We start from the raw sequence: 15,306 nt of genomic DNA, 5'->3' as shown, positions 1-15,306 counted from the left end.
TGTTCAATGCTATAATGAAGGGAACTTAATAAGGCAATGACAGGCTCTATCTACTGTAATCTCTGAACTCATTGTCTGTAAGGATTTCAATATAGATTTCCCCCTCCATTTCTCCCCATTTCAATTCATCTCTGAATGAAAATGGTACCGCTATAACATAACTTAAGGCATTTTCTTTGTCTTGGATGGTTATACTGTACAGTAGTACTGTTGAACTCACCCCTATAACTATAGTACAAGGAGGATCCAAACTAATGTAAGACATATACCATTATGTGGATTTATTATTCCGTTTTGAGCACTGTGGAAATCATCATGATGCCACATTCCATGATGTATAGCCTGTATTATAGCTATACTGATCCTTAGCTTTACTGGGGAATTACTTTGGCACGTTGCATGTTGAATCTGTAAAAAATAATTGACTGTCTTGACAATTTTAATGCATTCCGACGTATAACGTATTCCTGTACTATTATCCCAGTGCCACTCAGTGGGCCCTATTTTGTGTGACTTAAGTACCAGGTCGTATAACTTAACCACCGACTGCCATAGACGGAGATCTCCGTCTGTTCAAATCCATCGGTTCACTGCCATTGACCATATATGCGCACCGCGGCCATCTTGCCAGCAAGGTGGTAACTAGCCGCAATTTCCCATTGACAGCCCATACATCCAATTAATAATTGGTAATACATTGGGGTAGTTTTTGCCCCTTGAATAAGGCACCTCACTTTAAAATACCCCTTGGCACATGAATGGACAGGGCCTGAACAGTCGTGGCAGTCAATGGGTGGCATTGCTTGGCCACGCCTCCAGGTCTTAAGTTAAATCATAAGACCTGGAAATTAAGACATGCAAAATAGGGCCCAGTGTGTCTAAACCGAAAAGCAGGTAGGTGAGAAATGAAAATATTGGCAGATATATTCTGCATATTGATTTCTCAAGGCTTAAATAAAGGCTGTGAATATTCTAAAAACACCCACTCTATTCAAATCAACTCTTTAACAATCAAAGCCCAATCACAAAGCCCTTTGATATGGAGACATGGCCGCCTCCTCTGCTGCAGAAACTGAAAGAGCAATAAAACAGAAGTGGCGTGATGTGGGTAGGATTAAACCTTGTCAATCATCAGATGCTTATAGCGTAGACTTATAGCTGTCTCCAAGGAATGTTTGTAAAGTACTGTACAACTAATTGAGCTAAAACAATATGTACAAAGTATGCGTTCATTATGAGAATTAGAGTTGAGAGGCAGCATCGGGAGGCTATGTCTAATTAAAAGCTGCATAATGACCAGATTATGCATTAAATTAATAACGCTACAGTAATGATACCAAACATGTTAGTGTTGATTGAAGTTTCCTTTGTGGGGGGCCACCTGGCTCCATTAAGCCTGATTTATAATTCATCACACGGCGGTGGAGCGCAAGACAGCGATCCCTAATTAATCGCATGTCAGGTGCATGCGCACCGAAATGAGCCGATCCATAAGACGAAGCATAAATCAGGCTTCACACGACAAAGAATTTCATATTAAGCATTAGTTATACATGTGGCACTGGTTACCCCATGGAGGCAAAGGAGACAGCGAATGAGAATAAAAAGTACATTTTCCTCAGTGTAGCCAAGACGGCGAGAAATATAGAGGAGTCGTTCTTGTTGATCTGTCCTCCCTGTGGAGCAAAAGCCAAGGCAAGTGCTGTCAATTAAGCTCCACTTGACCAAACAACCTGAGGGGCACACGTCACGTCAGTCACGACAGCATGGCAGAGCTGGTTTGATGGACCATATTTTTCCATTAAAAGTGCACTGGACCAACGGATAAGACCTTCAGCTGGACACAGAGAGCGCACGTCTGTACGCACACATGCACAGTAGCAAACACACGCATACGCACACACGCACACGCGCACACGCACACACACACACACACACACACACACACACACACACACACACACACACACACACACACACACACACACACACACACACACACACACGGCTCATTGGTGAAAGACTCGCAAAGAATCACTTCCATGCTCCATGGTTGGTAGGCCTTGTGTAAAATAGTCACGACATACCACACCAACCTTTTGTCAAATGAAACTGACAATTAAGTTCTTCTGAGGCATGCTCTTCAGTAGCGTTCCTCAATACCAGATCTCTATCTGCATTATTATTATAATTAATGGACTGACTTCAAGTTTGTATCAAGTTGAACTTATGCTACTTTTCAATGCTACCTTTTCAATACACCACAGTTAAACTATTTGTCCGCCATGGACAATGCTCCGTGGTAAAACAGCACCTGTTCCTTTTCAGATGTAGAGTAAGAACACACACAGTGCATTAAAATAACTATAGAGGTACCACAACATAAACAGACTGCTACAAACCTGAAGAGCTACCCTAATTACAATAATGAGCTCACACGTTTGTTGTTCTTCTGACACCAAGGTGACACCATCTATCTCTCCAAGCTATACCACCTCGCAACAGGTTCACTGCGCCGATCTGTTCTGTGCACGATCTGTTCTGTGCACAATCTGTTCTGTGCACACGACGCCACACAGACAAAGCACAGCTAATATTCCTATACGTAGGCGTCGACAACAGTGCTGTCCAAGCAAAGTTGTGCTGGGCTTTCGTGCTCGTATTTATCCTTCTTCACTGGAGTAGTCAGCAGTAGTCACAAACCCCTTCATCATGACAGCTGCCATCAGCTCAACCCTCAGACCATATCCCACCGCTGAGCACTGTGTCACTCCGCTGCCTGTATGCTGTTCCCTGGGTTCTCATGCCCTCGTCCAGAGGCGTTCCAGGAGCTACGCTTCAGTACCCGGTTGATGATGTCGCTGCACGTCTTCCTGTACTGGTGCCGGAGCAGAGAGTACACGAAGGGGTCACATGCTGCCTTGCTGTAGGCCAAACACTTGGAGACGATTCCCCAGTGAGGGTTGATAGGCACGGACGGGAATAACTCCACGATCCTGCAGGCAAGCAGAAGCAGGGAGACAAATGAAAATGCTGTAAAAGACAAGAATAGAGGGTATGCACATGCATAAAGTGAATGGCAGATCGAGTGGTAAAATGAGTGACAAAGTGAATTTAATGTTGTTTAAAGTCATTTAATGCAATCAAATAGGACTTTTCTGTTTGGATGTATGGGGCTGTCATGGCCAGAAAGTAGTTTTTGCCACTCAGTAGGCAATCCCACATAACTTCCGGGTATGATGATGATGTCAGACGCATGCCCTGGCAGTGGACATGACAACTTAACGTTGATTTATTTTTTAAAGTTAACACCATCAAGTTGCACCTCTTTTTTCCCCTTTAACACCATCAGGTTGCACATTTATTTCTCCTTTTTTTAAAGATTTTTTGGGGCTTTTTATGGCTTTATTGATAGGACAGTAGGCTGACAGGAAATGGAGAGAGAGAGATGGGGAGTGACACGCAGCAAAGGCCATCGGAATTGGGACTCGAACCTGCAATGCGGGTCAGGCTACATTGTGACTGAACCTCTACGCCAGCGGTCTGGGCCTTGTTGCACCTGTTTACTTCTTTACCTTAACTCTTTTTTCCCCTTTTTTTATCCTACGATTTTGAAACTCATTTTGTCACCCAGTGTCAATTATCTAATGTAATCCTGGACTCTACACTCCCTTCGCCAACCTGGGGAGAGCAACGGACTGACCTCATCCAATGCATGAACATTCTTTTCACCTGACAGGGGGGAGTTTCCCCGGTTGGACATAGCATGTGGAAGGAACACGTTATTCCAACCAGTTCCTTTCCCCTCCATCAGGCGGCCAGGGGGAGGCAGTTTAGAGACCAGGATTACTGCATGTTTTTTGTGAGGGTACCTACCCTTGGGGACACGGGGAGAACATGCAAACACCACACAGAAAGGCCCTTTCGCCAACCCCACCTAGGGTATGGGCACCGATGACGCGGAGGAGAGAACACACCCCCAGCGCCCCCCCCCCCCAGTGTCCCCAGGCGACAGCGCCACCGTGCTCCCCAACGGTACCTTGACTTTTGGTATAATTAAATGTCTATCCTCAGAGGCACATGTTATCACCTGACCTCTGAAGGCCAGCATTTCACCATACAAAATGTCTCTATATTGACTGTATGCTAAACATGACAGCTCTCTCTCCACCAAAGGCCCCGGGCTGGGGGAACCCAGAGCTAGAGCTCACGCAAGAATTAAAGAGCGTCTGACCTGTCAAGCCGCTTCTTCTCTCATTTTAATGATGCAGTCCAATGTTCTGCTTCTTTGTCTGTCTGCTATTTTAATTTAGGTTCTTCTAGGGCAATTGATTTCTTCAATCCCTTTGTTTGCAATGATGTGTTTAATGGGCTGTTTTTGCAATTTAACTACGAATGTGACGTGAATGTTTAAGTGTGTGCTTGAATGAATGACACTTTGAATTTGTATTGCGCTTTCCCCCCTCAGTATAGTACCCTAAGCATGTGCGATGTCTGAAGTGTTTTATCACCTACTTCACTGTGTGGCAATGAAAGATAATTATTTTCTGTTTCCACTCCTAGGAAGGGCTTAAAGCCATATGTTTTATTTTTCCATTTCCATTGTCTCCTCTCCCAGTGGATAGAGGTAATTGCAACGATGTCCGAACTGCAATAAAGATCATAGTGCATCTGATCTGGTGAGCTGTGTGTTTCACAGAACTTTATCGATATTACCAAATCGAAATTTCTAAATGGGCAGGGAGACCACTTCCAACCACTACAGATGTGCTAGTTACAGTTGGGTGCCACCGATATTGTCCCTTATCATTTGACCCATTTAGGCCTGACCTCAAAATTAAAAAAAATCCTTCTAAATCCTCCAGTTTTCTGAAATAAATATTTTCACGATTTTTCAAAAATAGCAGACCTACAAGCTTGTAGCGCGCCACTGCGCGCTATGAGCTTGTAGATCTGCTATTTGTCAATAGCTAAATTATAACATAATGTTTAAAACACCAAAAGGGGTTCCCGCCCAAAATGGGTTAACTGTCCTTTTGCGCAGATCACGCAAACCTCAGCAAAAAGAAAAGGACAATATCGATGGCCTCCAACTGTATAAGGGATAATATCTGGCTAGGCTTCGCCTCGGTGGTTAAACTCCCTGTCGGTGAATTATCTCCCGACAATGACCACCTAGCCAGATATTATCCCGATTATTACATTCTACCTAACATAAATTGAAATAATAAATTGATCCAAAACACAACAAAAAAAGTATTCGTGCTGGCTGCGTCTGCCCAGCTGCAGGGCTGGAGCACTGTTGGAAAACAAGGAAGTGAGTTGATCAAATAGAATCCATTTCCGGGTACTGCTTTGTCTATTTCTAGCTCAAATGTTTTCAAAAACATTTTTGAGAGCTGTACATTACATTGTGTGTCACAGTGTGTGTGTGCTACATGGCTGTCATGTTGGAAACAGCAGTAAATCAAGCGGGGCGCAGCTGGTGCTCTGAGGGTTTGATTAGGCAGCGGCCTGTTATAGAGCGGATCGGTCTGTTATCAAGAAATAACACACAGCTGAATTCAGCGATTGACCAATCAGAATCAAGCATTCAACCAAGCCATGTAATAAATTCAAAAAACGTACTCTAGCTGGCATACAGATTTGTTAAAATACAATTTTATTCATTCAAATAAATCCTGGATTGTAGGGCTGTATTCACTCAGTATTTCACACTGTGGCCATACAGGACAATGTTGCTATTAAAATAAAATTGCAGAAGCCTTGAGACCAGTCTTGAATATGTAAGGGATAATATCTGGCTAGGTGGTCATTGTCGGGAGATAATTCACCGACAGGGAGTTTAATTTTATTTTATAGGAGGTAATGTTGTAAAGCCTTGCTGCATCTTTACTTGCAAGTACCTTAGTACTTGGGGGCGTGTTCTCTCCTCCGCGTCATCAGTGCCCATACCTGAGGCGGGGTTGGCGAAAGGGCCTTTCTGTGTGGAGTTTGCATGTTCTCCTCGTGTCTCCAAGGGTAGGTACCCTCACAAAAAACATGCAGTATTCCTGGTCTCTAAACTACCTCCCCCTGGCCAGCCGGGGCGCCTGATGGATGGGAAAGGAATTGGTCAGAATAACCTGTTCCTTCCATACGCTATGTCCGGCCGGGGAAACTCCCCCCTGTCAGACGAAAAGAAGCGGCTTAGACTCCTCATGCATAGAAGGAAGCATGAGGACAGGCAGAGGAAGTGTAGCGCCCAGGATTAAATTAGATAATTGACACTGGGTGAAAAAATGTGTTGCAAAATCGTGGGATAAAAATTATAAAATATATAAAAAAACAACAACAATGGGCTTCTCTTGGTTTCAATAAGACATCCTCCACCACAAGATCAGAGTCTCTCACCACGTCACTCCAGGCCAGTGGTTCTCAAAGGGGTGACGTGGCACCCTAGGTTGCCATGACGCAAGTCCAGGGGTGCCGCAGAATACTTTGATATTGTTTGCTATTCTTACTTACACTTACTTACTTACTTACTTACTTACTTACTTACTTACCTATGCCTATTACCCCTTCTGGGGCTTGGGCTGTCTACAAGAGTTCTCCAAGCATCTCGGTCCTGAGCCATCACCGTGCTATTCTAAGGGCCGATTCATACTCCTATTTTACCGCTGTTTCGGCACTGTAGTGCCGAAAAGATTTCGGCTCATCAGAAATTTTCAGTAGCACCGAAGAGCCGACTTTAGGACGGTACCCGCCCCCCCGAACCTAAAATGACGTCACATTGTAGGCTCTACAGAGCCGAACCGACTTTTATTCGGCTCTAAAATAGGAGTATGAATCGGCCCTAAGTGTGTCGATTGTTGAGTCCAAGTTTAAGTTTGTGGTGACGAGGTGGGTCAGAAGGGCCACATGGGACCTTCTGTACCCCCCCTCCCCTCCCAGCCCCCAGTCCCTATAGAATCAGTTCTGTCCTCATTTAATATCCTGAAAAGACTATCCCTTTAACCACTAGAGCTTTAGGCTACAATACATACAATACTCTTTGGACAGAAGGTAGGCAGCTGTCCCCAGTGGGGCCGTCTTCTCCCTGACCGTCTGACTGATATATACATTTTTTTGGCTTATGAGGCTGTTCTTCATCTGCACCGAAGCTCCCCTGCTCCCATTTCTCCGGTTGCAGCCGTTTCTGCTGCAGCAGAATTTTTCTTTTTTTCTCCGTCAGAAAAGAACGAGTCAGTCCCATTGGGAGGACAAACACTAGAACAAACACGTCTAAGCAGTGGAGAGGGCGAGGCAACCAATTATCATTTAACACAGGGGTTCTCAACCCGTGGGTCGCGACCCCTCGGGGGGTCGCCAAATTATTTTAGGGGGTCCCCAAATTATTTTCAAAAAAAGAAAAAAAAAGATTTTTTTTAAATTTTTATTTTCACGATTTTTCAATAGCTAAATTATAACAATGCTTAAAACACCAAAAGGGGTTCCCGCCCAAAATGGTTTAAGGTTATTGTAGCAGTCAATTTATATTGGGGGTCGGGAGGGGGCGGGGCGGCCAAAAACGTTGAGAACCCCTGATTTAACAGTTAGCGCGGTATACGTGACTCAGGAATAAAAACATGTCCTTTCAGATGAAGACAATGGGCCCCTGCAGCGGCAACGAGATATTCATGATGTGCCAACACGCTGACAAAATGATTCGCTACATTCATCTGTTATCTACTTCATGATCAACTTAAATGAGACGTCTTTCGGCTTTCACACATACTTAGTATACTTAGCAGTATACACTCAAAACTAAAAGTATGAAACAGTTGCAGTCTTGATCAACAAGAGTTAAGACATCAGTATGATATTGCAAATGAATACCAATTACATTCTCTCCTACTGTCCCTATTATTAGCCTCATTAATATAGCGCTATAATATTACTGATGTGATGTGGTGTCATGGAAGCGGTAAAATCTGTCCATTACCTTCCTCTATATCCACTCTGTGTGATTACACTGACTGCAATCAAGCTGTGTCAGCACGAAGGTCGGCTATACTATACTACGCAACCCAGCAGCAGCCGCCACCCTCGGCTGAACACGCATACAGTAGACGCTCACACACTCACACACACACACACACGCACACACAGTCACACACACACACACACACACACACACACACACACATGCACACACAGCGTTGGAGGTTAATAAGTCAGCTCCTTCACCAATCGCCACGCACTGCACGCATTAAAGCTTTTACTACACGCGGCCAGACACTGTGTGAGTCTGACAACGGGCCAGCCGCCGGTGGAGAGACCCTACGCCGAGTGCTTTTAGTGTATTACAGTAAATCCGGTATAAAGAAACTGGCAAACTGCCTAGTTTCTTACCGGAGTAAGAAACTAGTAGTCACTTGTGGTTTGTGAACACAACATACAAGGTTGGACACTTCCCTTCCCGCCTCAATCACACTTACTGCCCGCAGGTCGATGTCAAACGAAACGCACCGATCAAAGTAGGATAAGAAAACGGGGGTAGAAGGAAGGGTCTCTCTCTGTACATACTGTATACAGACACACACACAACTCTAGTGGGTCATAAGTAATGTAAATTCTCACTCCCAACACGGGACATATACTGAAGCTTGGCCCACTTGTGCCACGGATCAACGCACTGGGTAACCCCTTAGAGAAACTTTTAAACGTTCAGAGTAGTCTGTGTCACATGACACATAATGTGCACTCAACGTTGAAAACACCACCAAAAACAGCATCAAATACATGCAAACAAACAGAACTCGAAGCTTAAAACAGGGTCAGGGTCGCATGGCTTGCTTGCACTTGGCGCCTCTCTTGGGCACAACTCATAGGACTCAAGGCAGCTTCTGCCGACGCAGCACCGTTTGACTTGCATACCGATATAGAGCGTCGCAGTCCCGCCCCCTACCAGGGCCCAGGAAATGATTCTCCGTTCATTTTCCTCATAGACATTTCAGAAAGTATTTATTTAAAGACGTTTACGCCGTGGACAAAGCCAACTCTTGTCGTGACAAATCATGACAACAAACACAATTTTTCGGGCCAAACAAAGAATTAGAAAGTAGAAAAAAAAGGCAGGTTACAACACTTTTTTTGTTGTTTTTCTTTTATGTAATTATTTGTTTGGTCCAAAATATTGTGTGTGTTGTCATGATTTGTCACGACTCGAGTTGGCTTCGTACGACGCTTAAAAGGTCTTTAAATAAATACTTTTTGACATTGTGATTCATTTCCTGGGCCTGGCGTCATCATGAAAGGGGGCGGGACAACGACGCTCTATATGCAGAGGATATTAAATGATCGCATCTTTGTGAAAAGTACTGTAGACCGTTGACCAAGCATCAATATTGTGAGTGAGAATGTTTTGGATTGAGAGGGCTTACGGTTGTTTTACAGGACATTCCTACTGCATGGTTATATAGGTCAATAGGCTACCTTTAATGTGTGGCGTAAAAAATAAATAAAGTTAAGTATGTATCCCTTGTGTGTCTGGCCGGGTTGACAACTTTGGACGGTCATCTCTCTCAGCTCAGAGATAGATTGATGGGAGGTAAGGACTGAGGAGCGCCAACTGACTTATGAGTGATTTTTATACCAAACTGACCGGAGTCGCACACCAAAACCAGCCTATATCCATACGAGCTCACAACGCGTCGCTTGTAGACCAGCTATTTTTGCCGTGTGACACCAGAGCATGAATCAGGCTTTACAGTGGTGCGTCTCTCGGACCAGGAGGGGAGGGGGGGAGCGGGGAGGGGGGGCAAAAGTGCTAATGCAGCAGCAACAGCAGAGTGGCGGCATATTACTTATCACAAGGTCAGCCAATCTCATCTCCCGGCTCTGGACTTGGGTGAAGCGAGCAAAAGGGGGAGGGGGGGGCAGAGGGGTTGTGTGTGTGCTTGCGTGCGCATGACGCGTGTATGTGTGTGTGTGTGTGTGTGTGTGTGTTGGGGGGAGGGTTGGGGATACCAGCAGCAACACAAGGACTTGCCGCAGTGTGCCACTGAGGTCTCTCTCTCCCTTTGTTCCTCTCGCGCTCCCGGAGGGCCTCTCTGTCTCCTCGACTCACCTGGTGATCACGTACGGCGCAAAGCAGACCATGAAGGTCCCGATGAAGGTGCTGATCTTCCTCGTGGCCCTCTGCCGTCTCCTCTTCTGTTCCTCCAAGCAGCGCTGTCGAACACTGCCAAGGCACAGCAGAAAGTACAGTACAGTAACAAAGTTTGAAACAAAGTGCCATGTTTGTATTTCCTAAATAGGCAGTGTGCCATGTCAGTGTTCATTTTAATGACACCACACAGTAGGAGAAAACTATCGCACACCTAGCAATCAGGCGTATGCACAGGTGCGTAGGCCAGTGGACATCAAAGAAAGCAATAAGGTACACCCGCACACTGTGTATCTGCTCGGCACAAGAGTATTGTCTTATTTAATGAAGCAACGTTTCAGTCACTAGGGACCTTCCTCAGGCATGACACCACACAGAAAATTGCAACAAATTTTGATTGTAAGTATAACCCTTTCCCTTCCTTTTACAAATGTCTCACATTGTTAGAGTCAGAGCAATAACTCGACTCTCTCCCCAGTCAGTCAGAGTTCAGAGTTTTAATGAATGTATAGAATTATGTGCAGGATGTAATTTACATCCAAATGTGAGGGACTTTATTTATTTGACTACGTTTTTTTTTTTTAATAGTTTACCAAAACTCCTCTCTCTCACACTTATGCCAGTGATCACCATCCTTGCTGCCAACGTTGGCAAATGTTGCCTACCCCTGCAGTACAGTACAGTACAGTACAGTACAGTACAGTACAGTACAGTACAGTACAGTACAGTACAGTACAGTACAGTACAGCAGCAATGGTGTCTTTGTAATGTGCTAGGTTTGACAGCCACAAAGATCACAGGAGACGCCACACTGTGCGTGCGTGCGTGCGTGCATGCATGCGTGTGTGTACAGTATGTGTGTGCGCATGTGTGTGCGTGGATGTTATGTGAAAGGCCACATGTGTGCTGGGGGTAAATTAGGAAGGATGTGACAGGAGCTGATTTCTGAGGTCTATAGAACTATATGCTGGGTAGAATGAATGCCAAAGACTTTGATCAGATGAAAGCTGTCACCCACCTTCCATGGGGATTACAACTGTGCGTGCGTGCGTGCGTGCGTGCGTGCGTGCGTGCGTGCGTGCGTGCGTGCGTGCGTGCGTGCGTGAGAGAGAGATGTGCAATGTGAATGTGTCTCATTATTTGTACCTCATTATGTGTATAAGTGTGCATGCATCCATTTGTGTGCGTGCATGCATGCATGCCTGTGTTTCTGTGAGGGAGAGACAGAGAGAGCGCACGCGAGAGAGAATATGCGCATTTGTCTATCATCACATATTTGTGTCTTTGAACGTGTGTGCACATGCATACATTTGTCTGCGCATACCTTAGAGCTGTGTGGAAAGAATACTAGGGCTACAAGTGTGACCCCTTCTGTTTAGAACTGGAGGTCTAGAACTTGGGGGCATGTGATCAGTGACATCACGTCTGTGTACTCTGCAGGCCAAAGCAGATATTAAAAAATATAGATGCCTCATTGGCCGCTGCAGTTTGTTGGAGCGACCTGTCACCAACGGGAGGAGGAAGTCACGCGGAATCCTGAAGGCAAGTGCTGCTGGGAAAGAGGGAGTCGCGATTGGCCTACCGAACGTCCCCTTCCGTTCTTCCGTTTTGCTTCCGCTATGCTTCGCAAGGAATCTTGGGAAAGCTATACTGCCATTATCGCCTCCCGTTGCCTCCTCGGCTATGTTTATATGTCTATATGGGCCAAAGACTACACCAACGTCACTGATCACATGACCCCACGTTCTAGACCTCCAGTTCTAGGCTAAACAGAAGGGGGGGACTTTTTAAAAAAAAGTTATATTAATGACATAGAGCACCGAAGTCCTGACGTCACTGTCAGTAGAGGGCACCAGTCCACAGGTTTGTGTACTTTTTATTTGCATTGAATTCCCCATAGGGGGGTTTTAGATCTCTTCATATAAGAACTGTGTTTGAAAAATAAACCGATCATCCCGGCCTTTTCACTCATATGGATATGAAGCATCGACTGAAGGTGGAAATGTACAAATATACCCAAAGAGTAACAAAATAAGCGCTAGAAACGAGTCAAACAACCCAGAGACTACATTTCCGGGTAGGCAAGGTGGCTGCAGCTGCCCGTCGCACAACATAAACTGACATGTTAATTACGTTCTTTTAATTTTTTTTTATTGATATTTAATGTTTCGTGGTTAGTACGAGTCGAGTCACAGCCAGCTGAGCTTACGTCAATGAGGAATCTCAGGAACGCAATGTGTTGACAGCTGGGTGTGACGTATATTAGCAGCGACATTGCTTTCATATGTAGTTTCAAGGCTTTTGCGGCCAAATTAATTCCATTTTCTCCAGAAACTGGCTGTATCAAATGACGATGCACATGGCCACCCCCCTGACAGAAAGGCCGGGATGATCGGTTTATTTTTCAAACACAGTTCTTATATGAAGCAACCTAAAATCGCCCTATGCTGATTTCAATGCAACTAAAAAAATACATGAATCTGTGTACTGGCGCCCTCTACTGAAAGTGACGTCAGACTTCGGTGCTCTATAGTTCAATGTTGAAAATGAGTGGTATTCCCCTTTGGTTATGTAACGTGTCACTTCATATATGTTGTGGCATGACATTGATGGTCAACAGTTTGTGCAAGAGCTGACTCCACCAAAATGGAGAGACAAATATTGTACTGACTTTGTTCAGTTTGTGGTGGAAAAAGTATGTTTTTTTAAGTAAAAGTATCAATACTGCAATATAGAAATACTAAGTACCAAAAATAGAAAGTACTTAAATTATCAAATGTATAATTAATGTTTTGAAAATAGCAGATCTAAAAGATCACAATGCGTCGCATCATGGCACATTGTGAACTTGTCTCAAAAGGCTGAAATGTACAGTATATGGGCTGAAGTGGTTAATGTATGTTTTGTTATAATAATCAAAATCTACAAAGTAACTCAAGTTTTCAAATAAATGTAGTGGAGAAAAAGTACAATATTTGCCTCTGAGGTGTAGTAGAAGTAAAAGTATTGCAAAAATACTCAAGTAAAGTACAAATACCTCCAAAAGTACAGTACTTAAGTAAATGTACTTAGTTACTTTACACCACTGCATTTATACATTAACTTGCCAAATGCTTCCCCAACGTAATGATGACATTTGGGCAAATGCAAACCAACACATTTTTCTCAGCAATGTTAATGTTGCACGTTCTTTATTGAATTACGTGTAATGTGCTAATCACTAATCAGGAAGCTTTTACTGCTCATGTGGCACAGCAGCATTTCAACAGAATCAGTTTCCAGGAATCCCTCGCGAATACTGAGCATGAGTGCTATTCAAATGTCTGCACTGGCACTAGCATTCTGAACTAGTGGTTCTCAACCAGCGGTCCAGGGACCACCGGTGGTCCTTGTGGGGGGTTCCAGGTGGTCCCCAGGTATATAAATGGACAGTTGGACCCATTTGGTTTCATTTTATGCTCTCAAGAGCTAAATCATTGTTAAACATCTGCATTACTTAATTAACAAGAAGTCTACACACAATTAGAGGAATGTAAGAATAATTATTTTGATCAACGTTTGCCTGTTCTCTCTCCTATGGTACCACATCAATACAGCATGGAATTGTGGACAAAATCTAATCCGACGACAACATATTCTAAGTATTGGCTCTGATAGGGTCAATCTCATCAAATGGTCTGTGGCTCAAATGAAGAATAAACGATGGACCTTGAAATGAAAAAGATTTAAAACCTGCACTGCTACTGTATTGGAGAGGGAGCAGGGCCAGGGGCAAAGCCCTTTCGAATATTCAGGGTGGTGAGGCATTCAATATAAATGTTTGCGGTTGTTTTTGTCGTAGCCTATATTGATCTGATTTTGAGATTTTGTTGTTTACAACATGATTATCCATTTTATGAAGGTCTGTGTGGCACAGTGAATGCTAATTGGAACACAACTAAGCAGCCATTATTTCATTTTAACTATTGTAGAACAGCATGCATGGGACGTAGAGAGATAGATAGATAGATAGATAGATAGATAGATAGATAGATAGATAGATAGATAGATAGATAGATAGATAGATAGATAGATAGATAGATAGATAGATATGGTGGTCCTTGAAATTAAAAGGTTTGAAAACCACAGAGACAGACAGACAGACAGACAGACAGACAGACAGAGACACACACACACACACACACACACACACACACACACACAATCAACATATATATACCAACGACATCTCACCTCGGGTGAATATCCACCAGCAGCACCAGGGTCTGCATGGTGATAACGTCTATCCGCTTGCAGTGGAACCTCGCCACTTTGAGCACTTTGAGGTACGTGACGCACAGCACTATAAAAGAGAGCAGAAACGTGAAGGAGTGGAAGAACACGGTGAAGATAACAAACGGAGTCCGGCTGCCGCCGCCGCTCGCCCTGCTGTCCCTGGCGTTGCTCGTGGCCACCAGCGTGCACGACGCGTACAGCTGGTGATATCCCACCCAGGAGAGGCAGGTGGCTACCGTGGAGAAGGACACGGAGTGCGCCCACGTGTAGCCGAGCACGAACGCCGCGTCCCGGTGGCGCATTTTGGAGTGGTAGCGCAGGGGGAACACCACGGCGATCCACCTGTCGATGCTCAGCGCCGCCATGCTCAGCATGGAGTTGGTGGACAGGAAGGTCTCCAGGAAGCCCACCGCGCGGCAGAAGGCGTCGCCGCCCGGCTGGCCCCGGCCGACGAGCCCCGCCAGCGTCAGCGGCATGTTGGACACGGTCAGCAACAGGTTGCAGAGGGTGAGGTTGAGGGTGAACACGCCCGGCACCTGGCGCCTGATCTCCGGGTTGTAGAGGAAGCAGATCAGCACCAGCACGTTGGACAGCAACGACACCGCGATGATCACTACCACCAGAGCGCAGACGAGCACCTCCGCAGTGTCCATCGTGCGTGTCTGTGTCCCCCCAGCGGCTTCCCCCAATCCCCCTCCCCCCCAAAAAAAACCCACTCACTCAGTCAGTTATTCCCACTTTCCGTGCGTATATAGGTTTATATCCAGATAATCCAGGCTCTTTTTGCAGTTGCAAAAATGACATTACTTTACCTGTCACATTTCGCCCGCGTATTATAACCATGTCCAGTTTGTCCACGCATCCCCCCTGCACGAAGATCCACTGAAGCTGCGCATCCGCCG

At 45.0% G+C, this 15,306-nt stretch overlaps 1 protein-coding gene across 1 annotated transcript; it reads right to left on the bottom strand.

Annotated features, from left to right (window-relative positions):
- Positions 1-2,111: 2,111 nt before the first annotated feature.
- On the bottom strand, positions 2,112-15,057 carry LOC306914964 (G-protein coupled receptor 26-like; the record flags this gene model as incomplete). Its single annotated transcript, XM_079492206.1, has 3 exons — positions 2,112-2,996; positions 10,091-10,204; positions 14,363-15,057. The coding sequence occupies 3 exons, from the start codon at positions 15,055-15,057 to the stop codon at positions 2,768-2,770; spliced, it is 1,038 nt and encodes a 345-aa protein (XP_079348332.1). The 3' UTR covers positions 2,112-2,767.
- Positions 15,058-15,306: the final 249 nt, after the last annotated feature.

The sequence above is a fragment of the Electrona antarctica genome (assembly GCF_951216825.1).
Source record: "Electrona antarctica genome assembly, chromosome: 22".
NCBI classification, from domain to species: domain Eukaryota; kingdom Metazoa; phylum Chordata; class Actinopteri; order Myctophiformes; family Myctophidae; genus Electrona; species Electrona antarctica.
This window is presented reverse-complemented; position numbering and strand designations above follow the sequence as displayed.